The 23,635-nt window shown below is 42.7% G+C and overlaps 1 protein-coding gene across 4 annotated transcripts in view; it reads left to right on the top strand.

Annotated features, from left to right (window-relative positions):
• The window catches only part of ELF1 (E74 like ETS transcription factor 1), a 97,133-nt gene that overhangs the window by 38,198 nt on the left and 35,300 nt on the right, over window positions 1-23,635 (top strand). For 2 of the 4 annotated variants that reach the window (XM_086620278.1, XM_086620301.1), the window contains exon 2: window positions 17,925-18,235. In XM_086620278.1, the coding sequence (XP_086476404.1) occupies window positions 18,164-18,235 (72 nt within the window). In that variant the 5' untranslated portion in view covers window positions 17,925-18,163. Of the gene's footprint in view, window positions 1-16,059; window positions 16,172-17,273; window positions 17,547-17,924; window positions 18,236-23,635 lie in introns of those variants that run through there. The other 2 variants (XM_086620293.1, XM_086620285.1) reach the window with 2 other exon arrangements.

Below are 23,635 nucleotides of genomic sequence, written 5' to 3'. Positions count from 1 at the left end.
TGTGAGCAACCTGATCTAGTGCAAGATGTCTCTGCCCATGGAAGGGGGGGGTTGGATTGGATGATCTTTAAAAGGTCCCTTCCAACCCAAACCAGCTTGTGATTCTATGAATTGAGGCCTGGATCATCTCCTGATAATTTAGGCAAGTCAGATAAGTGATTCTGGGAAGGGCCTTTCATCTCCAGGAGGTGCAGCCCACCTTTCCTCCCATTGATTATAGGGAAAACTTAGAGCAACCAAAGTCCTTTCTAACGGAGGCGTTTGAGGTTCTTAGAATTAATCTGTATTTAGAGAACTTGATTGTTAGGAAAAATCCTACTTTTGTGGGTTAAAGGGGGAAAAGCTGTCATAGAAGAAAATTGTTTCCTGACAGTAGATGCTCTGTGAGCGTGTGTCTACTCAACCCTTCTCCTGTGTGTGACACCATCAGTGTTTCTCTTTTGGGAGGCACAGCTGGACTTGTGCAACGACCCTATTCAGACAGTGCCTGAGAGAGAGGGCAAGTGCGTGTGTGTGTGTGGGTGTGAGTTTGCATGTACGTGTTTCCCTGAGCAAATAGGGATGTGTGAATGGTGGTATCTTCACCCTTGAAGCCTGCATAGCAAGGGTGGTCATCTCCTAACCTCCAGAGCCGAGGGGAGGTAGAAGGAGGTCTCCAGGTTCGTGAGCCAGCGGCTGTGGCGAGATTGCGCTGCTTTCTGTTGCAGGATGAGACCGAGTCGGGCACGCAACTCAGCCCAGGGTGACCAGGCAATTTCGTGATTTCCCCAGGCGAATTGGTTCCCCCCAGCCCTGTTGCCTTGCTTCCCCCTGCAGCTGAGTAGTCAAGCTGGCTCGCAGAGCGCTGTGGTAGGGGTTATGGCTGGATGGCACAGGGACGCATGTGGTAGCCACCTCTGGTGCCTGATTTAGTTCTGCAAAACACACAGGAACTTGAATGATGAAATGAGGAAGAGGTGAGGCTTGAGTTTCTCTACACCTGCTTTGTGGGGGCTCTGAAACTTTCCAGAATACCCTGATTCAGAATATCCAGCTCTTTTCATGTAACACTCATAAATTCTGTGTCTAGTTCATTAGCAGTGAATTCCTGTGTCTCCCAGGAGCAGGTGTGTGCTTGTATGAGAGTGACTTCGGCTTCAGAGCGAATGTTTCCCCAGACATTACGAAATGAGAAATACTGGCCTGTCCAGACGCTGCCTTCCCTGGAGGGACCTTTGCAGACCCTGGTCCTTTTTCACATCACTCCTAAGAGAAATCTTTTTGCTTTTTTATATTAATCTTGTTGATCTTTAACTCGTGTTTCATCACAGTTTGAAACCCCATGGTGGGAATTCTTAGTCTAACAAGAAGTCAAAAGATAATTTATATTCTTAGTAGCCAAGTTCACTAGTTTGAAATTCCACAGACAAATAGTCTCCCTTCTTAATCCCACCCCATGCAAATACTTCAGAACATAAAATTTAAGCTACGCTGATCTGTAAGAAGAAAAATGTACAAATGGCATGGGAATATTAGTTTCTGTCTTATCCTACATAGCTGCAAGTTAATGTATTTATTATTGTAATTATGCTAAGCATCGTGAAGCACACACATTGTCAGAATAATCTGAGAGAATACGTTGCATTTTACAGTGCATTAAAATTGGCATTTTAAAAATTATTACCTAACTTTTAATTACGGCTTGAGTGAATGTTCTTCTCTACTATAACTGTGTTAAGTGCTCTCTTGCCTTGCAGAGGTTTTAAAGGTGTGATTTTAGATGCAGTATTCTCTATTTGGTTGTTTACCTAAGGTCTTTTTTTTTTCTGCGAATATTTAAGTGAATCAGATCTGTCACATGTTACGTCCTGGTTAGATGTTCAGTACAGCAGAAATGCCTGTATTCGTCATACTGTTAATGCTCCTTCTCCAGTTCAGGCAGCCTTGAGCACCTCATTGATTTAACCCAGCAGCACCTTTTGGGGAAAGGTAATACTGATCAAGGAGGTGAAGGACATCGTTTTAAAAAAGGCAGCTTGTCAGCTCAGGAGATAACGACTGTTACTATGCAGGTGTAAAAGGCAAAGGCACCACCGTATTCAATGTCCTTGGACTTGGGGGTACTGGTGGATGAAAAGCTGGATGTGAGCCAACGATGTGCGCTTGCAGCCCATAAGGCCAACTGTGTTCTGGGCTGCATCAAAAGAAGCATGGCCAGCAGGCCGAGGGAGGTGATTCTGCCCCTCTGCTCTGCTCTTGTGAAACCCCACCTGGAGTCCTGTGTTCAGCTCTGGAGCCCCCAGCACAAGAAGGACATGGAGCTGTTGGAGTAGGTCCAGAGGAGGGCCACAAAGATGGTCAGAGGGCTGGAGCACCTCTCCTGTGAAGACAGGCTGAGAGAGCTGGGGTTTTTCAGCCTGGAGAAGAGAAGACTTAGGGGAGACCTTCGAGCAGCTGTCCAGTACTTAAAGGGGGCCTGTAAGAAAGATGAAGACAAAACTTTTTAGCAGGGCCTGTTGAGATAGGATGAGGGGTAATAGCTTTAAACTTGTTGTGGTTTTAGGCTGATCCAGCAACTAAAACTCACACAGTCTCTCCTTCTCCAGTAAAGTAGAGAGGAGAGGGAAAAAAAAAAACCAAAGGGACTGAGGGTTGAGACAAGAACAGAGGGAGCACCCACCAACCATGGTCCCGGGCAAACCAGACAGGGCTTTCTCAAAGCAAAAGAGTTTATTAATGATTACTTAGAAGGACAAAGGGAAACAGAAAAGAACGATTACTTGAGAGGACAGAAAGAAACAAAACCAGATCTTAAAACCGACACCTTCCCCCCCCCTCTTTCCTTTTCTTCCCGGCTCTACCTCCCCCCCCAGCAGCACAGGGGGCAGGGACTGGGGGAGTGCAGGTCAGTTCATTCCGTGCTGTTACTGCTGCTTCTTTCTTAAAGGAGAAGAACTTTCTTCTTTCTTACACCCTTTTCCCCTGCTCCAATGGATCCCCTACCCACGAGGAAAAATCCACAAACTTCTCCAGCGTGAGTCCAGCCCACTGGAAACAATCCTCCCCACAGATTGCTCTGGTGTGGGCTTTACCACAGTCTCGGGTACTTAGGGAGCTGTAGCCACTCGCTCCAGCGTGGGTCGTCACGCAGACTCCAGATGCCGCTCTGCCTCGTCGTGCATCCCAACATGACCATCCTCAGACTCAGGCATCTTCTCTCCACGGGCTGCGAGTGGGTCTCTGCTCCACCGAGGCCGTCCTGGTTGCAGGGGGGCCGCCTGCCATCTCACCATCAGCCACAGGGGAAACTCGGCTCCAGCACACCTCCTCCTGCTCCATCCTCACTGACCTGCTGTCGATGCGGCTGTTTCTCTCAGATCTCAGTCCTCTCCAGGTGAACTCAGCCCAGTGGGCACCCCGGGAGTGGGGTGCCCCCGAGTTCCCCAGCTGGCTCCGCCGCCGCCATTCTCCGTGGGCGGCGCCGGCCCGACGCAGGCAGCTGCCCGGCCGGGAGCCAGGGAGCGGGGGCAGTGCCCTCCTCCCTTCTCTGCTCGATCCTGGGCGAAGCACCTTTTCCGGTTCCTTTGTCCTGACTTAAATAGGGCAATTCGCAGAGGCGCCCTATTGGCTCAATCCCGAGGAGGATGGGAGTCTGATCTGGTGGCCAGAACTAAGCCTAACCCGGTTCCAAAACCGGGGATGTCGCAGGGAGCAAAACCCCTCTCCTGCCACCAGAACCACCCCCCCTCCACATCAAACCATGACAAAACTGAAAGAGGGTAGACCTATACTAGATCTAAGGAAGAAATTCTTCCCCCTGAGGATGGTGAGGCACTGGAACAGGTTGCTCACAGAGGTGGTAGATGCCCCATCCCTGGAAACATTCAAGCTCAGATTGGACGGGGCTCTGAGCAGCCTCATCTGATGGAAGGTGTCTCTACTCGTGGCAGGGAGTTGGAATAGATGATCTTTAAAGGTCCTTTCCAACCCAAAATATCCTGTGATTCTATAGTTGTCTTAGAAAACTCACAAAGACTTTTTACCAGGGCCTGTAGTGACAGGACAAGGGGCAATGGTTCGAAACTGAAAGAGGGTAGATTTAGATTGGACATTTTATGATGAGGATGGTGGGACATGGGCACAGGTTGCTCAGAGAAGTTGTGAATGCCCCATGCCTGGTAGTGTTCAAGGCCAGGTTGGATGGGGCTTTGAGCAAACCTTGTTTGGTCCAGGATGTCCCTGCCCGTGGCAGGAGGGTTGGACTGGATGATCTTTAAAGGTCCCTTCTGACCCTAACCATTCTGTGAAACAGCACAACTGTTCAGTGAATGTCTGACTTGGCAGACACCTGGAACCTGGATGTAGATGATTACCTTTTGAAAAGATGGCTGAAATGAGACAAACTTATCCAAGAGGGAAATACCTCTTGGTATTTATATATATATATACCTGTTTACCTCTCAAAACAATATTCAAGTATGTCAAGTGAGTTAATGCTGAAGATGCTAATAGAGAAAAGAAGGAAAGATGATGACAAAGGCTGAGGATGAAAACACGCAAACCTTTTGTCTCTCTGCAGGGAGGAGGAAGTTGTCTCAGGAAGGTTTAGAGACGAGACAATTCTGTCCCTTTTTCTGGATACAATGGAGGTGTATATTCAGTGTGTCTACACTAGAGGAGATTATTGGGATAACCTGCACGTAGAGCTCTTTGTGCACTCCACGCCCATAAGTATTTGAATGTCTAGTAACAGGGCGGTTTGTGTACCAAACAAGTTACAGTGAGAGCCTGGGCTTCAGTGTTGTGGTTTTTTTTTCCCTTTGTTTTGTTTTTTGAAGCCCCGCTGGCTATGTAATACTCACCTTCCCTCCCTCCTTGTCTCTGCGTGTGTGTTGGTGCTTTCTTAAAGTTGTTTCTAGTCTCAAGTTCAGTTTAAAACTAATGTTTTGGGAGTATTCCTTGAGTTCAGTGACTTTGCTCCCTTTCCTGTGCACTGCAGGAGAGCTTACTAACCATGTTTACTTGAGCATATCTGGAGTATTTTGTTGCGTCTTGCCTTTCTCCGTGGTAAGCCGTGACCAGGAACGCTGGTACGAATGACCCACGCCGAAAGCACGTACCGGCTCAGAGCTCGGAGCTGTGACTCGTCGTGCTGAGGGAAAACGTAGAGTTACAGCCTTCTACCCCAAATGAGCCTTCGCCGTTCTGCCTGTGAGTTTAAAGGCTTAGCTCCCTCGTTCTATGATTTTCAGTAAATTTAAATATATATTTTTGTTAGGTCTGTAGATGATGCATGAGTTGCAGCTACGGTGATCGGTAAAATACGATACACTAGAAATCAGGTGGAAGAATTCACCTGAGAAAGGAGTAACAAACCCCATGCCTTGATTTGGGAGACTGTCTTGAAGGTGTGGAGTTTGTTTTGGTGTCCCATTTAAGAGAACGAGTCTATCACGGCCTACTTGAATTCGCCTTAGAATTCTTCTTACATGGACACTGTCTGAGCTGCAGTAAAGAACCCAGTTAAGCCAAAAATGAAGTTGAATGCACTCACACTAAAAACCCCAGACAGTTACGTTAAAAAAGACCAACAGTGGAAAAAAAAAACAGACTCATCAGTCCTGGAGGTTGGTGGGAGGGTGTTCCTGAAATCTGACTGACATCTCTGACTTCCCTGTCTGCAACTGTTCGTTATCAATCTGCCTGACTGTAGATACGGTTTGGTACTTTGCACCTCTTCTTATATTACCTTTCATTCCTGTTTCTGCAGGCTTTTGAACCAAATATTTCTGCTTGTGATATGATAGGAGGTGTTGTCACTCTCAGGTTGGGCTTTTTTGTTGCTTCTTGGATTTATTTTTTTCAAATCTGCATGAAAGCTTAGTGCAAATATTAGCTTTGTTATTTTGACAAAGTAGGAGATTTGTCCTGATTTTTCTGAGAGATTTGCTGACAGAGATGCGTCTCTCCTGTCCCAACCTCAGAATTCACTCTCTGGCTTTGTTAATAGTACCAAACTCTCCAAGCCCTTGGAAACAAAAAATTCACAGTGCTGCTTGTCTTAGTTCACTCATCAGACTATTTCAGAAAGAACTTATAAGAAGAAGTAATCTTGATGGGTCACAGCTGAATGGGTGACAAAATGGATCCTTGGGGATGTATAATGAAGGTGTGTGTTGGGCCACCATATGGGCTACGGACTGGAGAAAACAGGTCCCCTCTTAGCTGGTGTGAAAGACCTCACTGAATTCCTGTGTTATAGTCATTGGAAATGCATGACTGAGTACTTCACTTCTTATATTTGTGGGTAAAGTTAAAGGACGATATTCGTGACAAATAGATTACAATGCTTCAGGCACAGTTTACAGAAATGTGTTTTAACTGATAAGCTTTATAAAAAAGAAAGACTGAAGATCTGATTCTTCTGTCTATACTTTGCCTACCCGTTGTTGTTATCCACAATGCTAACTTAAATATAAGTTTAAGTGCTCTTCAAATCCAAAGCTAGAATCTCTCAAAGACCGAAATGTTTGTTTGACACTGTGTTAAGAAAGCAGCTTATAGATAAGTGTTAGTTGCAGTGCTCTGTGATACAGACTGTACTGTTTCTTGACACAAGCCCTCTTAGGCATTTATTTTTTGGTTTGCTTTGACTGGATCTGTGATACTCGTCTGAAGGGTTAAAAAGTTACTTAAGTAAAGAATACTTTTATTTGCATGCTGCTTTAACCTTAAACTTAAGGTTAAAGCAGCATGCAAATAAAACTTCTTGTGTGCCTCATCCGTGCCCTTTGAGTTAGCTCACTCACATGAGCATGATGGCGTGTTACCTTGTATTGTCAGCTTTAGCAAAATGGACCACTTCTCCCAAGAAGGAGGGGGCCTGAACAACTCTGGGTGAGTGGTAAGAATATACATATTTGTTTGTTAAAACTCTGTTTAGTTCCAAGCTGTATGGTGTGCGTGTAGGAAAGCTACAGTACCTGTCATACAAGAAACGAAATATAACATAAAAAACATAAAATACCTTGTGTAGTCCTGTGAAACGTTACTGTCACAGCTGATGTTCAGAGGGATGGCCACGCATCTGGCATAAAGAGAGAAATTGCTGCCAACTTTTTTCACCATTGTACGGTTTAACTTGCCGCTGTCCAGACTGCAGACCCTAGACTGTGGAAATAGGATTAGCAGCACATCCTCCAGAAAGGGAAGATGAGCCAAGAGCTGTCAGGGAGCAGTTGGAAGAGCCAAGGCCAGGGCAGCACCATGTCCTGGCTGGGCAGAGGGAAGCCAGCCACGCTGGGAAAGCCGTGGGCCGGAAACACCATCCGCTGACACCGTGCCGGTCATGTGTTGAGAACGTGCCTGCCTGCTGCTCTAGCAGCAGGGTCTGAAGGGAGGCAAGGAATTGGGTGTCGTTAGATGGTCTCAAACCCAGAAGGAGCTGTTTGGGGTTTCTGAGATCTTACAGAACAAACAGCAAGTGCTTCCAGGCCATGGTTCTTGTTGGAGGTAGGTTCTTGTTGGATCTGCTGGGTCTCCGGGTTTGTTCTTGTGGGCATCTCGGAGCCGCTGTTCTCAGTGTAACATGCCTGTGTCCTCCAGTTCGTAAAACGAAATCTCATGCTGTCCTGTCGCTGTGAGGTAAGAAGGAAAAACGACTCCTCTGCTGCAGATGTTTTTTAGATGATACATTCAAGAATAAGAGTTTTTCCCTGTTGGTAGCAAGGGTTAAACATTGAGGGCAACAGGTATAGGCAGACTTAGGTATGCGATATGTTTGACTGTTTTGCAAGGTGCTATAAATGTTGGCTCAGTGTAATCTGATACCAGGGTAGGACAGGCTAACCTAATGAAGGAAAATAGACAGCAATGTAAAAGAACTGGAAATTCAAGTCTAGCTGACTAATACCAGCCTGCTTCAGAGGCTTTTGACTGTTCATATTGCTGACAGCTGACAGCAAATGAGAGGCAAACAACAGAAACATTGCCTAATCTGCTCTACATTCATACAGATTCTTTAAAGACACTGCAAAGGTAAGACCCTCTACGTTTTTCAGCCTGGCAGGGTTGATGTATGCAGCCATGAACATACACATCGTTGACAGGAATAAAATACCAAACTGGGGCTTGAAGTCTTTGTGTCTCTCTGCGTGCGTTTCAGAAAGGGAAGGCTTCAGGAAGTTCTGCATAGATTAGTTGTGCTCCTGTTTAGTTGGTGCACATCAATTAAATCAAATTTAGATTTCTGAAACAGCTTAAAGACTCAAACATGGAAATGCAAATCACACAGTATTTCTATGCCTACAACAGAGTAATTCTGAACTTATTTAAATGCGTTGTTCGTTATGCTGCACAGTCCAGTTGGAAAAGTTTAAAAATAAACTAATTGCAAAAGGAAAGCCACAGAATGTTAAAAATGTGTGTTGCAGAAGTCATAACGGAGATTTTTACTGAGCTTGCTCCTGTAGCATCTTCTGCAGAATGGTGAAAAAGTCGTGCAGGAGTTTAACTCCCTGATCTAGAATTACTGACACTTGGCTGGAAAAGGTTGCCTGGATCTCCGCTGTCCTTTTTTTCAGTTTCCCCCTTTAATGCATATATTTTGTGTGCATTTATATTCCAGTTTAAAAAAAAAAAAAAAAAAGAAAGAAAATATGTCTTTGACCAGCAGATTTTTCTATGGTAAACTTAACTTTTACCTGCAGGTGACTTAAAAATAATGACTGCGTTACTAATTTGTGAGCAAAATTATTTTTAGAGGGCAGTTGACAGTTTTATATCAGTATTGGGTAAAGACTGGCAACTGCTAATTTGTGAAGTTTGGCACCCAGCCAAAGCAATTATGTTTCGGTTCCTCTGATCTTTCTTCCTCCCACTGCTACCTCTTCATTCTCTTGTGTGTGTGTGTGTGTGTGTGTTAATCGCAAGAGCAAAACCTCTCTGGGTCAAGCAGTTCTTCCCCCCTCCACCCCCTTTTAGAAGTTTTCTTCATATCCTGTTTTAGCTGTCTTGGAGCTCAGCCCTTCAGCTGTCTCTGTACTGAGACCCTTTCCCTTTGAAATCGGTGAGATTTGACTTTTCTGCAGCCCTCTTGTTATAGCTGCTGATAGGATCCTGGTCTTAATGCTCCTTAAAAGGTGTTATTAAATGCCAGAAACCACTTGAGGGTGCCTTTTAAAACATTTCTTCTGTGTCACTGGGATAACTCATTTGGTTTACAGAAATTTCTGAAACGGATTTGGGATTTTATCAATTTATGGTTTTCTTGGTATCTTTTTTTTAACCAGCTTTTAATATCTTTGATATCAGTGTTATTTATTGATGCTGGCAGTTTGGTTATCTTATGACAACACATAAAACCAATCCTGTCTCTGCAAATTTACTGTTGGATATAGTAGCATATACTGAGTGTTGTAGGAGAGGAAATAATGGGAGATCTTTTGTTTTCCTTTCTCTCCATACTTAGGATCACTTAGCTCTAGATGAGCTAGACTACGCGGACACTTGCAATGTCATATCAAACTTGTAGTCCACCTATTCTGGTTTTGGAGTGTTTCATATATTATTATTTTTCTGGTGGAGAGTATATGAGTCCAGAAGTGAGCAGTTACAAATTAAAAAAATTACAGCAAAATCCTGCCTGTAGAGATGTGTGGTTGCAATTTACATTACTGGAGGTTTGCCTTGTGTTATGACAGGTCTTTTCCATTCTGTTTAAAAAGAAATCCTTGTGTAATGAGGCTGATTTGGTCTAATTAAATCAAGCTGGTTTTAAAACATTTTATAATTTTCCTAAACTTTTGACTTCTGTCATGTCTGTAGCAAGGAGTTGGAGCAAGTATATCTAGGATGATGCATTTTTAATTGCTTTGCTTTCATCCTTTCAAAACTAGATGCTTCTCAACTTAATTGAATGTCTCCTTGTTCTCATTTTATCAACTAGGAAATAAGAGCATCTGATTTTTTCCTTCTGTTTACTGGTAGTGATGAATTAACTACAAAGGCTGAATCAGAGGACAGACCACGTTAGTGATTCCCAAGAATTTTGGACCAGCAAACCACACTCCCCAGCCTCTGCAATTACTGGAGATTAGCATGCACACCTACCATTGTACAGTAGCAAGAGGAGCAGATCTTTGCTATGAATGTCACTGTTTTAAGCTGGTCCCTGGATCCATGTTGTATTGCTAAATAAGGCCATTCTTTCAGAAACATTCTTCATAACAAAACCTGATGGTTGTTAGGATAAGAGACCTTTAGATAGCTCATCAAGGAGGAGTTCTTAGGAAGACTGGCAGTCACGCTGTTGGTCGCCCAGAAGCTTGGTGTGACAGTGTGCTTGTGGCTGATGTTTTTCAGGTGATGAAGGCCTGACTTGCAGATACACTTCTCTCCTTTTTGACAGTAACTATGCACAGATTTTATCTTTGCAAGACAGAGATGTTAGTGCCACTCTGTTCCCCAGGCTGGTAGACCAATTGCTGAGTTCTCACAGGCTTGGCAGACTGTGCGAGATCCCTATGTGCTGCCTGGGGGGATGCTGTCTTTTTTAGGAGGGGTCCAGTTAATCTCGTTTGTTTGGCCTTCAGTGGATGAGGGGAAGATCAAGCTAAATACTCTCCAGCAGCACTGAGGTGGTGGTGAGCATTGCTGGTGGTGGAGGTGACTGAACTGGAAGCACAGAAGGAGCACTTCTGCATATCCCCTTTTTGTATAGGGATGTGGGAGGTTGCGGGGATTTTGCTTCTTTGGGAGCCAAAACAACTACATCAAAATAAAAAGTCAAGTCAGTGGAAGGGCACAGATTTCCCATATATATTCTGATAGATACATATGTGTGCATATGTGCACGCACGCACACAGAAATGGGGATAAAGTGTGTTTGTGTAACTGCAGCTGATGTGTGCACATGTGCATCCGCGCAGGCGTGGGGAGCAGCGAAGCAACATTACGTGGCTTTTACCTGACCGTAGTTGAAGTAATGCATCGTATCTGTGAGCTGAGGCTCTAGGAACCCAAATTCAATCTGAAGAGTTTCACAGCCCTATGGATAGCCAAAGCTGCTACCTCACATAACCACTTCTGAAAATTTACCCTCATCATCTCTTTTAGGTGTCTAATGTGCCAAAAAGTGCAATTTGGGCAGCTGCAAATGGTGTTTGAATCCACTGAGCAGTTTTGATCGAGGGGAGGAGGGGGAGCAGGGTGGGAAGTCCAATCCCTGACACGATCTGGGGAGAAAGGGCTGGTGCTGTATGTCCCATCTCCCTAACCTCTTCATCTTACACCATGCACCCAGCCTATGGAAATCCAAGAGTGAGTTATTTTCTTCTCAGGGGAATGGGGAAATGAGAGAGAGGATTTGGACCCTTGCTTCCTCCTGGAATGCCCTCGCTCCCTTGCTTTGGGGCAAGTTACATCTACCTTTTCCTGTTGAGTTGGCTCTGCTTTGCAAGAGCAAACGCTTTGCGGAGGGGTGACTAGAACCCAGCGTGGCCTTTCCCTAGCCTGATCAGATTAGGGAGGCTTGCTCTTTTTCTTAGCAGATGTTCAAATACTTTATTCAGAACTCCAGAGCTTCAGTGGTAGAGGTGGGGAAAACCTTCCTTGCCTCAGTATCTTTTAACTTGCTGTTTAGGACTGGCCTTTCGGTGATAGTCTGATTTTTTTTTTTTTTTATTTTTTTTTATTGCTGCAGCATGAATCAATTATTTACAGTGCTCTACATCGACACTCCTACACTGATTGGGGCTACCTTTGCACATCGAGCATGCTGGCAAGAGAGGATACCGAAGGGAAAAAAGCCTCAACCATATTGTAATTTTCTTCAGATTTCCCAGCAGTGCTTTGCTGGGTTTGTGTACAACAGCTGTGTTACATAAATGTACTAAATGAAAGGAACTTAAAAAGTATCAAGGCACATGGGAGAATAGGAAAAGGAAGATTTTCAGGGGTGGGGGAGTCCGTAAACGGTGCTGGAGTCATTGCTGTTAATAGTCCAGAAAGGAATCTTGCCTCATATTAAATACTCAGGCTAAAAGAGGTAGTTGCCAAAAAAGAAGAAAAAGATACTGATTGAAAATGTGATTTTTCTGGTGACAGCATAGAAGAGCTTGTTGCTTGTGTTTGTGCTTTCTGCTCTCTTTGAAGTGAACATGTGCTTTTATGTGAGATTTAGGGAAGGAGAGGTTCATTTTGCTTCTTTTGTATTGACTGAATTGTGTGCCTATTCTTTTTTTTTAATGCTTGTTTATGTTTAACAGATGATCCCTCTTATTCTCCGTCCTCCTTGCTGTATATGTACCGAGAGCCCGTGGTGACATAGGCTGGTTTCCAGCCTGGCTGCAAAACAGGGATTTATTGATACCGATGATTTCTTTGTCCTTAACGAAAGCTCAGCAAAGGTCACTCTGTTGACTTTAATTATGTTAGCTGCTTTTTGCACAGCTTCCCCTCGGCAGCGTGGATACTTTCAGAAGATTTCAGGCTGTTCCTTATGTTGTTTCTTTCCTTCCTTGGCGATACCCCCTTTACCATGTTGTTTTCCGATCTCCTTTAATTTGCGTGAGCATTTGTAGTACTGTGCGTTCAGAATCTTCTCGTGCCAAGTAACGTATATTAACTTGTTCTACTTGCTTGTCATTTTGCCAGCTACAGATCCCTCAAGTCTAAGGACATGGTTCAAAGCTCCTGTGCTGTGCGATTTCTTAACATTACCGAATAGGAATAATCTGTGAAAAATGTCACAGTAAACTATATTGTTAGCGTTTATGCTCAGTGTGGACCATATGTAGAGAAGATCATCATGGGTTTGGGATTTCTGTGTTATGAGAACTGCAGTATCATTCAGCTTTTCCCTCATTTTTAAGAAAAGCAGACTGTACAATGTGTTACTCATACAGTATTTTAAAAAGATGCGACGCTGTAGAGGGTGGGCTGGCCATGGCTTGATCCATCCTTAACCTCCACTGGTAGAATGGAGTTAGAAGCTTGAGTAAAATGGTGCAGTTACCATCCATGTGTTTGTCTGACCTCACTTGGGACATTTTTCGGTCCTTCAGTCCAAAATTTCCAGGATGATGTCTTTATTATTCCTTTTCCTCTCAATCTCTGCCCTCTTCCTCCCATATCCAAGACAGTGTGGAGAAAGAGATTCAGCTTTGCATTTTGGTTAAGTCACAACTTTCACACTTCTAGGTTAGAGCTAATGCTGCAGGCTCTCTTAGAAAATCTTTGGGAAATTGCAGTCGCAAGTCATTTGTCCCGGTGCTAAATGAGTTGAGCTGTTTCAGCAGTAACTCAGGATTCAGATTTGTATTTGAATCATAAAGCAGTTAGGCTGGTTCTTGATTTTAAATGTGTGAATGATCTTACAAGTTTCACAAAAAATACAGTGCAGGATGGTTACAGTCATCTTTATTAACCCTAAATGGGACTAGACCCAGTAGCTTACTGGAGGCGTCTTTCAGCTCAGCTGGGATGCTCTCAGCACCAAGGCTTGAGCCTTCCAACTTTACACCTGAGCTTCTTCAGCAAATTTTTGGGTTTGTGCCTGGCACTTTGATGCCTGCTACACCTGCTCCAGTGTGGTGCCGCTGTGTTATTTCAGTGTTCTGCATTACATTCTGCTTGAATGCTAAGGCAGTATGGGCTGTACCGGCTCATATTGTCAGGAGTTGAAGGAGAAATTGCGTATTTGTTGCTTCCAAGTTGGAGCCTAGTTCCAGTATTGCAACTTCACCATTGGGACCAAAACCATTGGTTCTGGAGGCATTTCTTAAAAGCTTTGTTGAACTGGCTGCATAGGGCTAGAGTTAAGTGCAGGCAATATATGGTGAAGCGTGTGGGGAAAAAACGTGTGCTGTCTAGCTGGAAGGGGTCCTACAATGTGTTTTCTGGGATACCAGAGTAGCCGTGTACTAAGGGTTCAATTGGCTTAATGTGCTTTTTGACAGACTGATTGAGGAGGTTATTTCTAGATCTTGAAATCAGTAGAGGAGGGAATCTCCAGAGGGAGTAAAATAATTTATTTGTGTGTTCAGTTTCAAGGATTAAGCCACATTAAAACATTTCTTTATACTGCTGCATCTTAATATTGCTTTTTATAATATGTTTCTACAACAATTAGTAAAAATGAAAGCAAAACCTTATTTATTCTTTTGTACTGAAAATTTGATGTAAATTTCATGGTAACATACTGGGTTCCCTTTCTCCTAGGACTGTTTGTATGTAGTCAAGCTTATTGTGCACGTGAATACAATTTACGCATTTTATGCTGTTTGCAATTAATGTATTTTCTTCTCACAGATGTACATAAAATCAGGCAGGGAGATAAGTGGCATTATATAGCAAAAACAATAGTCATGTTTGTGTTAGCCTATAGACAGCAGGATCCTGTGATATTTAGAATAATGAAAGCACAGTTTATAAAAATAGATGTAGAGGAAAATATAGCTGGTTTAGAATTGTACTGGCTTCTGTGAAAAGCTGCTCTTGTCTGTATGCCAGAGAAAGTGACAATGGGTTGAAGGAAAGTACTTTTGCTGTGCTGTTATTGCCCAGTAGATCGTTTGCTGTTAGTGTGTACCGCTAAAGAAGTAATGAAAAATTTCCTGTAAGTAATAATAGTTTGAGTGCCTAACCTTTATAAGGTTGGATATAAAAGCTCATTAAAGCCTCTTCAGTCACTTGTCTTTGACTTTGGTCATAATGTTGTGGATAGATGGTTCTTTTCTTGTAAGAAGGTGGTATCATTTGACTTTCTTTATAGATTCCTTGGTGCTTTTGGGGAGGGGGTTGGCAGGGGAAGGAACAGTCTGCTATATAGAATCACAGAATGGTTTGGGTTGGAAGGGACCTCAAAGATCATCTAGTTCCAACCCCCCTGCCATGGGCAGGAGCACCCTCCACTACCCCAGGTTGCCCAAAGCCTCATCCAACCTGGCCTTGAACACTTCCAGGGATTGGGGCATTCACAACTTCTCTGGGCAACCTGTTCCAGTGCCTCACCACCCTCTGAGCGAAAAATTTTTTTCTTATATCCAATCTAAATCTACCCTCTTTCAGTTTAAATCCATTGGCCCTTGTCTTATCATATAATCTTGCATCACTGTGGTGCAAAAATTTGTAAACCAGCTTTTGAATGTCTGTTCCTGCAATGGTATCAGATGATTAAAAATTTCACGTTACCATAAAATGTGACTGTTTGAAGTAGTGTTCGCATGGATCCCTTTGGGATCAAATGCATTACGCTGCTTCAGTCTCTTAAATGCTATTAAGTCATGGTGATGAGTTTTGCATTGAGGGTTTTGTTGGGGTTTTTTTTAAATAAAAAGTAAGAAAAGATTTCTTTATGGCTTTTAGTAAGTTTGCTGTCATAGGTTTTGGATGTTACGTGTTTAGTGTGCATCTTGGTATTGTAGTATCTACTGGAAAATATTGATATTTTACAGAACAACAAATGACCTGGCACTCAGGGAAGAATATGCCAGTTCCCGGTGTGCATGTAGAACTTTCAAAATCCGTCTTACAGTGGCTGTACCTCCAGTTTTCGTTATACTTCATGAGCTTAACTAGGTCGCTTACCCCTCCAACGCTTCATTTATCCTGATTTTATGTTGACGCTGTTAGTTGTTACTGACTGTAGAAAGTTACTGGGCCTTAAGAACTTGTACTCCTTGTTCATACATGTGGTTTCAGTTAGTGTAACGGAGATGAGTATAAGCCCTTGCTTTATACCGGCTCTGATCCTCACTGGATAATTAGCTTAAAGCCCATTTTAAAATAAGTCTCCATTTGGAAGCTGAGTTGGTTCTCATATTTGTCCGGTGATCCTTTGGAGTGAAGTTAGTCTTCAATGATCAGAGGGAATGACTTAAAATGTGGTTATTTCATCTTATTGGAGAGTTGTAATTTATTTCTAGGTGGTAACCAAAATAGAAGTTGTGCTTAAATAAATTTCTGTACTTGTCCTCTCTTCTGAAAGAGCTGGTATGTCGGTATTGACATAGATTGATCCCCTTCAGTCACTGTCTGTAGGAAATATTAAACTGCATGTTATATGGCTATATACTTTATTTTCAGGCTGGCATACAGGATGGTAGGAGTCTGGGATGGGACAAGTTGGTCGTAGTCCCACTGTGCTGGCATGCGTGTGTGACTTCTTAATGGCATTCTTGTCTTCTAAAAGGTGAGACCAGATAATTCCATTGAGGGAAGTTACCCAGGATCATACGGCTGCATGTAATGCTTTCAGAGCTATAGCCCTACCGAAGTATGGAGAAAGCCTTCTTAGCTATTCAAGTCATCCTGCAAAATGGCAAGGGCTGAGGTTGAACAGTCACGGTTCCCAAAGCACATCCTTCTCTCTTCATGCATGTAGCACTCATTAATGCAAATATTCTCTAGTTAGGGTTGTGGCTACTCTTATGGATTCTTTAACAGCTAATTAAAGCACGCTTTGGAAGTTGGGGAGGTTCTCCTGTTTGCATAATCTTGGGTTTCCTGATTTCTTAGAAGGGTAGGATCCAGTGACTTAAATGTTTGAATGCTCTGCCATCACTACTTAGGAATTTGGGAATACCACAATCTATACAGGAAAAACAGCTGTTACATTTCCTAGAGTGAGGGAGTATGAGCCTGTGACATGATCCTCCCTAATTAAATTGCTTGGCATTGGGGAGAGGAAGATGCCCTTCATTTTTTTGAGTTTCAGCCTACTGCAAAAACAAGGTGAAGTTAAACCTCCTGTAGGCAGGTGTTAATCCTTGCCAATGGCACTGAAGTTACCCAGAGGCTTTCCTGGGTGTCTCAGTCTGGATGGGTACGTGTTAGACCTCTGCCCTTTATTCTTCTGTCACAGCAGCCCTTAATCAAAGGCAGTTTAAAGAATTTTGATCAAAAACTAGGCACCACACATTTTGCTTCCTTAAAAACATAGGGATTTAAATTCCTAAGCACCAACATAACTCCCGTAGGTTCCTAATTTTAGACACCTGTTTCTGTTATTCTTTTGAAACAGTAGATATTTTTGTTAATGTATGGGTCACCTTAGTTTTATAAAAAGATCACGTTCTGTGCTCGCCTTTTTCCCCAGAAGTGATACAACACATCTCTTCATAACCTCATGTTAATTGTGTTTACGGTTGGCACTGATGAGTAAATGAAAAAGTGGGAGCTGTAAGCATGCATCCCTCCAGTGAAGCTGTTTACATTCCGTAGTTTGGGATTTTTTTTTTTCTTTGCTATTGTACTGTGCAGTTTTTTTGCCTGTTGTAATTTGCCGTGACGTGGTCAGTGCTGTTTCCTTCCGGCTGCTCGCGAGCCTGTGGTAGAGATAAGGATACGTTTACAGTGCATTTTTAGCAAGAAGCTGAAGATCTGCTTCACGTAGGCACTCGGGGTCTCTCTGGATTGTACGAAGAATTTATTTACTGGTTTCATCTGTTTGACACTGTGGGAATCAAGATCTAGAGCGTTTTACTTGCAAAATAACAACTTGGCTAAATTTGAACTGTATGTGAAGAAGAAAGGTGATATACTGGAGAGATCCTACAGCCGAGTAGGTCAGTTTGACTTTTGTATTTTTGCTCTGGATATACCTTAAAGATGAGAGTTTCTAATGAGTGTGAAAACTGCGTGTATGAATCAAATGAAAAGATGGATTTTTGTCAACTTTTGTGACTTTTTCTTAGTCTCGTGCTTTTAATATGAAACATTTTGAAACTGATGTCTTACTTCCTGAAACAGTTCTATTTTTAAAGGAATTAAAATTTGCATGTATTAATCAGTGAAAGTAATACTTCTGAAGATACAAAGGTGTCTGACTTCTTTGGAGTTAAAACAGTTATAGTTTGGAGCAAGCTTTATTGTGACTGCCACTATTTCACATAGCTGAAACAATAATTTCTTAATTGTGACTTTTTTATGCTTTCCCTCCACAGTGATAAAGGCTATCGAGGTGGGAAGAACAACTCAGGAAAAGTTTTCCCTCGGTTTGTTTCCCTTTGAGAAGAGAAGAACGCGGGAACACCGATGATCTAAGAAATACGAACACTGATACTTGATTTCTTTTCGTGTTCCTGCCTTTCTGCCCGACTGGACCTTGGGAACACTCTCTGTTCTTTCACATTTGAGAACATCTTTCTTCGTATGTGGAGCTGAGACCTGGGAATGCGTTATTATGGCAGCAGTTGTACAGCAGAATGAGCTTGTTTTTGAATTTGCCAGCAACGTCATGGAGGATGAGCAGCAGGTATGAGACAGTGTAAGAAACGATATTCGTACAAGTTGGTGCTAGGAACATTATGAAAATGAGGAAAAAACGTGGTGCAAAACACAAAAAAACAAACATTGAGGTCGTGATGGTTGCAGCAGATCTTTGTGCTGTTTCAAAAGTTTCCTGTTGCTTCCTGTAACTTGCATGGGCAGAACAGAAATTGGTTGAAACGTTTCTGCAGTATTGCAGAGACGTCCTCCTCTGAAAATATTTTTCCTGTGTCGCTGATTTGTGCCAGAAGAATACATCCATTTGTGATGCAGAATTCCCTAAATTCTGGTATTTGACAGTAGTTTTAACTTTCCTAGTGTGCTAGGATAAAATTCTGAATAAAAACAATGGTCACATTACAGATGACTTGAAAGAGCAGTAGGTACCTGCTCACTGCTTTTTACAGATTGGTTTCTAAATTGTGTTACTGTATGTTGGCTATTCAGAAATGAGAGTCAAATTAATTTAAATAGGTTTCTTTCACACTGCAGGGAAAATATGCCTGTTTCTATCTGAGGAGGCTCTCAGTTAGGTGTTGATTATCTAAACCACATCCTGTGAGTCCTGAGGCTTCAATGAAGGATTCCCATTGTAAAAATCAGGCAGCTCCTCTACAGGTGGTGGTGAATAGTTGGGTTTTGCATTTAATAACAAGAAATTAGGTGTCTGGGTACTGTGGAGAGACAGTTAAAAGGCTGAGAAGTGCCACGACGAACTGTTCCTCTTTTTGCAAATGTGAAAAGCATTTATGCTCTTTTTTTTCAGAAATACTTTTGGCTTTATAATCTTGTCTCTGGCTTTTCTGTATGGCCTAATATCTTGCTGGGTCAGTGGCCTGTTTCTGCTGTCAGAGGCATGCGATCATTTCAATGAACTGAGTGTTGTGTGTCTAAAGTGCTAACTCAGTTTTGGGTGGAACTAGTAATGTAACTTCCTTCCCTGTATTTTTCCAGAGGTTGTGGTAGCCTGGGGATTTAGATACAGGAGTTGCACAAACATAGTGGAAAATGAACCTTATTTATTACCTCTGTTTATTGTTCATTGCTGGTTTTACTTTACAAGGCAATGGGAGAGGGGAGAGTTGAGATGGGGAGGGCTACTTCAGAATGGTTTCTGGAAGGGATAACGTAAGCAAATGTGGTTTTGTTCAGTTTAGCTCTGTGTTCTGCCTCTTGCATTTCTGCAGAGGCTCACCTGAAAAACTTTTTAAAATATTAAAGAGCACTCAACAGGGCAGTAAAGCTTCCCTAAACACAGCTTTCACCAGCCCCAGAGCAAACTCAGCCTTGGCATTTGTCTAATAACCCCAATAAATCCTACTCCAGATTAAGCCTAAAGGAAGAAGGTGTCCCGTAGCATACTCTAAAGGTGATGAAATCAAAGATGTGAAAGGCCAAAGAGAGAGAGAGTGCATAGCAGAAGGTCCATTGCTGCAAGCAGTTGGATGCAAGCTCCTCTTAAATCACTGGGTTACCTCAGTTCAGATACCAAAGATGCAGGTAGCTGGCTGCGTGAAGGTAGATCTTAAATACTCAGCTGTAGGAAAGGAATCCTGCATAGGGAAAGATCTGGGAAGCTGGAGCAAGATTTACTTCAGACAAGGATTTATACTATAACATTAACCCAAAAAGACTGATTATGTCTATATCTGGTTGATCTGCTGCTTACAACATAGGAGCTATTGCTATTGCTACTCCTAAAGTTTTTCAGTTCTGGACAGAAGGATGGCATTCAGGGATAGATAACACAGTTTGTGTACTTAGCAAAAATTTTAGCTCTGGAAGTGTTCTGTGTTGGTCAAAAGCATTTTTTGAGCTTCATCAGTGTACAGAAGGTGATGTCTTTATAGATGGGTGTCAGTTAACTGGGTTTTGGATAATTATTTTTGCGATGCACTCAAAAGCTGGCATGGAAAGAGCTTTGGTACTTTACTTCTTGTCAAAGCTTTTCCTGGAGCCCTGTTGTGCTAAGAGCTGTCAGGACATGGAACAGCTGTGGGGAGAGGTCTGGGGTCTAGATGGCATTTATGCTCAGTGCTCCAGGGAAGTCATAATTCATGGCTATTTTTTTTAATTTTTTTTTTTCAAGTCTTGGTTAAACAGCCGTGAATTATGAATAGTCTATTTGCAAATGCAAGCGTTCAGCCAGTGGCAGACACCAGTGGGAGGGACTCCATCACGTGGCCCTGTGTGAACGGGAAAGGCGCTCTCTTATCAGCTTTGCCCTTTTCAGTTTAGAAAATAATAAATTAATTTATTTATTTATTTTTCTTGGAGAGTTCAGTTATTACATTGTGCTTGTACGTTGAGGAAGAAATGGGAGGAAAATATCCTTGTAATTTTGAGAAGGGAGCAAGTGGCTTGCAGTAATACTACTGATAGCCTCTCTGGCTGCTGCTAGCTGTCAGAGATCCTGGTTAAATAGAGGGTTTGCTTTTTTTTTTTTTCTCTTTTCTTTTTTTTTCAAGAGAGAGACTGCACACATAAAACTGGGCAGGAGCTCCTACAGGCTTTGGCTGAGTCAGTGCTGCTGCCTAAAACTCCTTTTCTTCATGTCTGCAGCTTCTCTTCTCAACATCTTTTCATTTAGTCCTTCGTTAGCTTACAGTTAAGGTGATATTTGATCAGGATGTTCTTAATTTACAAAGCTGAATAAAAGCAGCCATGGAGGCTGGATCCATGTTGGGAAGTTTTAAATATTGCCAGGGACATCGCACCATTAAATTGCTAGCATGGTCCCCAGCATGACTGCTCTGTGCCAACAGGTGCTCTCTCAAGTGGCTCTGACACGTGTAGTAACCTGTGCCTGAAGACACCTTCTGTATCTCTGAGGGATGTTTCTCTCTTCCCTTCTTCTGAGGAAGAGGGGTCCAAGCCCTTAGGTTGGACCGTGACTTCTGCACCATCTTCTCATGCCTTGCCTTGCTCTTCTGTGTTCCCTGGTGTTGCCGTAGGCTTTCCGAAACATTGAGTCACCTGGTCAAGGCCAAGGTTTACATTTTTTGGCTATTTCCAGCTGCTGCAGAAAGTGCCTCCTCGTCCACTTGCAGTTTTATGAAGACTTTTAGGAAATGATTGTGAGATCCATAATGTGGTTGTCTCCCCAGGAAAGCAGGTGGCGTTTATCTACTTCCAGCATCCCTCTGTGAAATTTGGTAATTTCTCAGATGCTGGCTGTGGGAACGCCTTTAAAGTCAAGAGGCTGCCTCTGCTGTTGGCACAGCAACTTCAGCAAGAGAAAACAGAAGCCCATTTTCTAGTCACCAAGGTCACTTTGCCTAGTTTCATTTTGTTTGTTTGTTTTGTTGTTGTTTTTTTTTAATAAATAGCCAACTGTATTGCAAGTCTGAATTCTGTTGCTTTGTTAAAAAGCCATTTTTTTTTCACTGAGGTTTCTTTCTCTTTTTTCGTTTCTCCATGTAGCTTTTCCCTGCTCCTATCTATCACATGCCTTTCTTCCCACTCATCACTCACTTGCACAAAATTTATTCCACACCAGTTACAAGCTAGTCACCTTATTGCTGGATCAGGTTTTCTTCCTTAGAGGACTTGTAGTGTGAGAGGACAGTAATTCCAGCACAGAAGAAATCCCCTTCCTTGTTTTCCATTTCCACAACCAGGATAGTGTTTTGATCTTCTGTCAGTTGGTGATAGCTGATGAGAAAATTCTCAGAAAAAAAGAGACACCTTGTCAGCATGTCAAACACTCAAGAACAATTTGAGAGCAGGAAGGAAGAATGCTGCCTTTGGCCCTCAGAGAAGGGCAGGGTTCAGTTGTCAGGGGATGATGGAGCATGACTGATGGATGCTTTCAGGGATCTGCTCATGGGACCTTCCATGGACTTCAGCATCTGTCTAAAACTTTGCGCTCTTCCAGATTGTTAAAGGTCGGTCTACAGGACTGGTTTATAGATAAACTGAGGTGAGGAATTTGGTGTCTGAGATTTGGGGAGACTTCAGCAGTAGCTCAACTCCTTTATGTGTCCAGCAGACATGGGAGATATGTTAAAGCCAAGCCAAAGCTTTGGCAGAGCTAGGATGTACCATTTTAACTGTAGTTTGCATGAGAAAGATGAAGCAGCAGAAGTAGGCAAAAAACACACAAATTGTTTTTCTATGGATTTATGTATTGATTTCTTGAAAATCGTTGCTGACACTTTAATTTGGGACTTTTTTAAATTTTGGGATACTTTGCACTCTTCCTTTTTGTTAGTGCATGTAGAACCACCTTTGTATTAGAAATAAATTATTTTGTGATCTTGCTATTAGAGAGGTAATTTAATTTGTCTTAATTGAATCACTACCTTCTAGTCCTTAATCTAATGTTTTCCCTGTGTGTAATCCTCATAACACAGTAGCATCAAAGGGAGCCATAGTAAACATGGGCTCTTCTGCAGTTCTGCATACAAAGTTATTCCTGTGTCTTAAAATGGCAGAGCTACAAGAAGCTTTAGCTTGGCTCTCCCTTGGGATTCAGGTGCTTTCAATGAAGTCGAGAACATTATGGATGTACTGAGGTGAGATTGTGCCTCTCAACAGTCATATATACATCAGCATACGTTAGTAGTAGCTTTTAAAACTGAACGAAATGCTCGTGGATGAAATCATAACCACTTGCAAATACTATACAAAAAAATGACAGCAGTTTGTGCAAAAATGCGTTTCAAATTAGATTTGTTTGCAGTTGCATGAAAGTGTTTCTCTCTGAAAGCGTGTTATATATTTGTTCCAGCCTTTCCTTTTCACAACCGTGGCAGGCAAGAAAATCCATGCTTTCTGCCTCTGTAAGGTACGAGTTGGAAGCAGGTGTAACAGTGGTTTTAAAATAAAAGGCCACAAGAAGCGATATTTACTCTGACTCTTCCACTTCAAAACTGTTATTAATTTGAAGAAAACCACATTTAAAGTGTCCTACCACCAGTGAATGTTTTTCTGTTCATCTTGTGTCTTTCGGAAGCGTAGTGTGTCAGCAAGCTCCTTGGATGGTCCGGCGCCGAGTTCGAGCAATGAGGTGTTCCCTTGCCATGGGCGTTTCTCTGCCCGTAGACAGACACAGTGACCGTGTCGGAGTACGTGTATGACGGTTTTTCTAGACACGGTCAAAATACAGCTTAGCCTTGCAGAGCAGATCACATCTGGTCGTACGGCTCGAACCAACTGCTGCTGAAATGTGTGACAGCAGCACTGCCCAGTACCACGGGAAACGTCTCGGTCAGCGGTGAAGGGTGTTTCGGTAACACATAGGTGTTTTTGTAAGTAGGTGCCACAGCAGAGTGACAAGTAGGGTGTAACATAAACAGGGCTTTGAGAAACTGAGCTGAAAACATGTGACAATTGGTTGGTTATATCTGTTTCATTTATTATTCGGAAGGTTTTTTATTACTAG

The sequence above is a fragment of the Tauraco erythrolophus genome, chromosome 1 (assembly GCF_009769465.1).
Source record: "Tauraco erythrolophus isolate bTauEry1 chromosome 1, bTauEry1.pri, whole genome shotgun sequence".
Taxonomy (NCBI): Eukaryota; Metazoa; Chordata; class Aves; order Musophagiformes; family Musophagidae; genus Tauraco; species Tauraco erythrolophus.
Note: the sequence above shows the minus strand (reverse complement) of the source record. Positions and strands in the feature narration are given on the sequence as shown.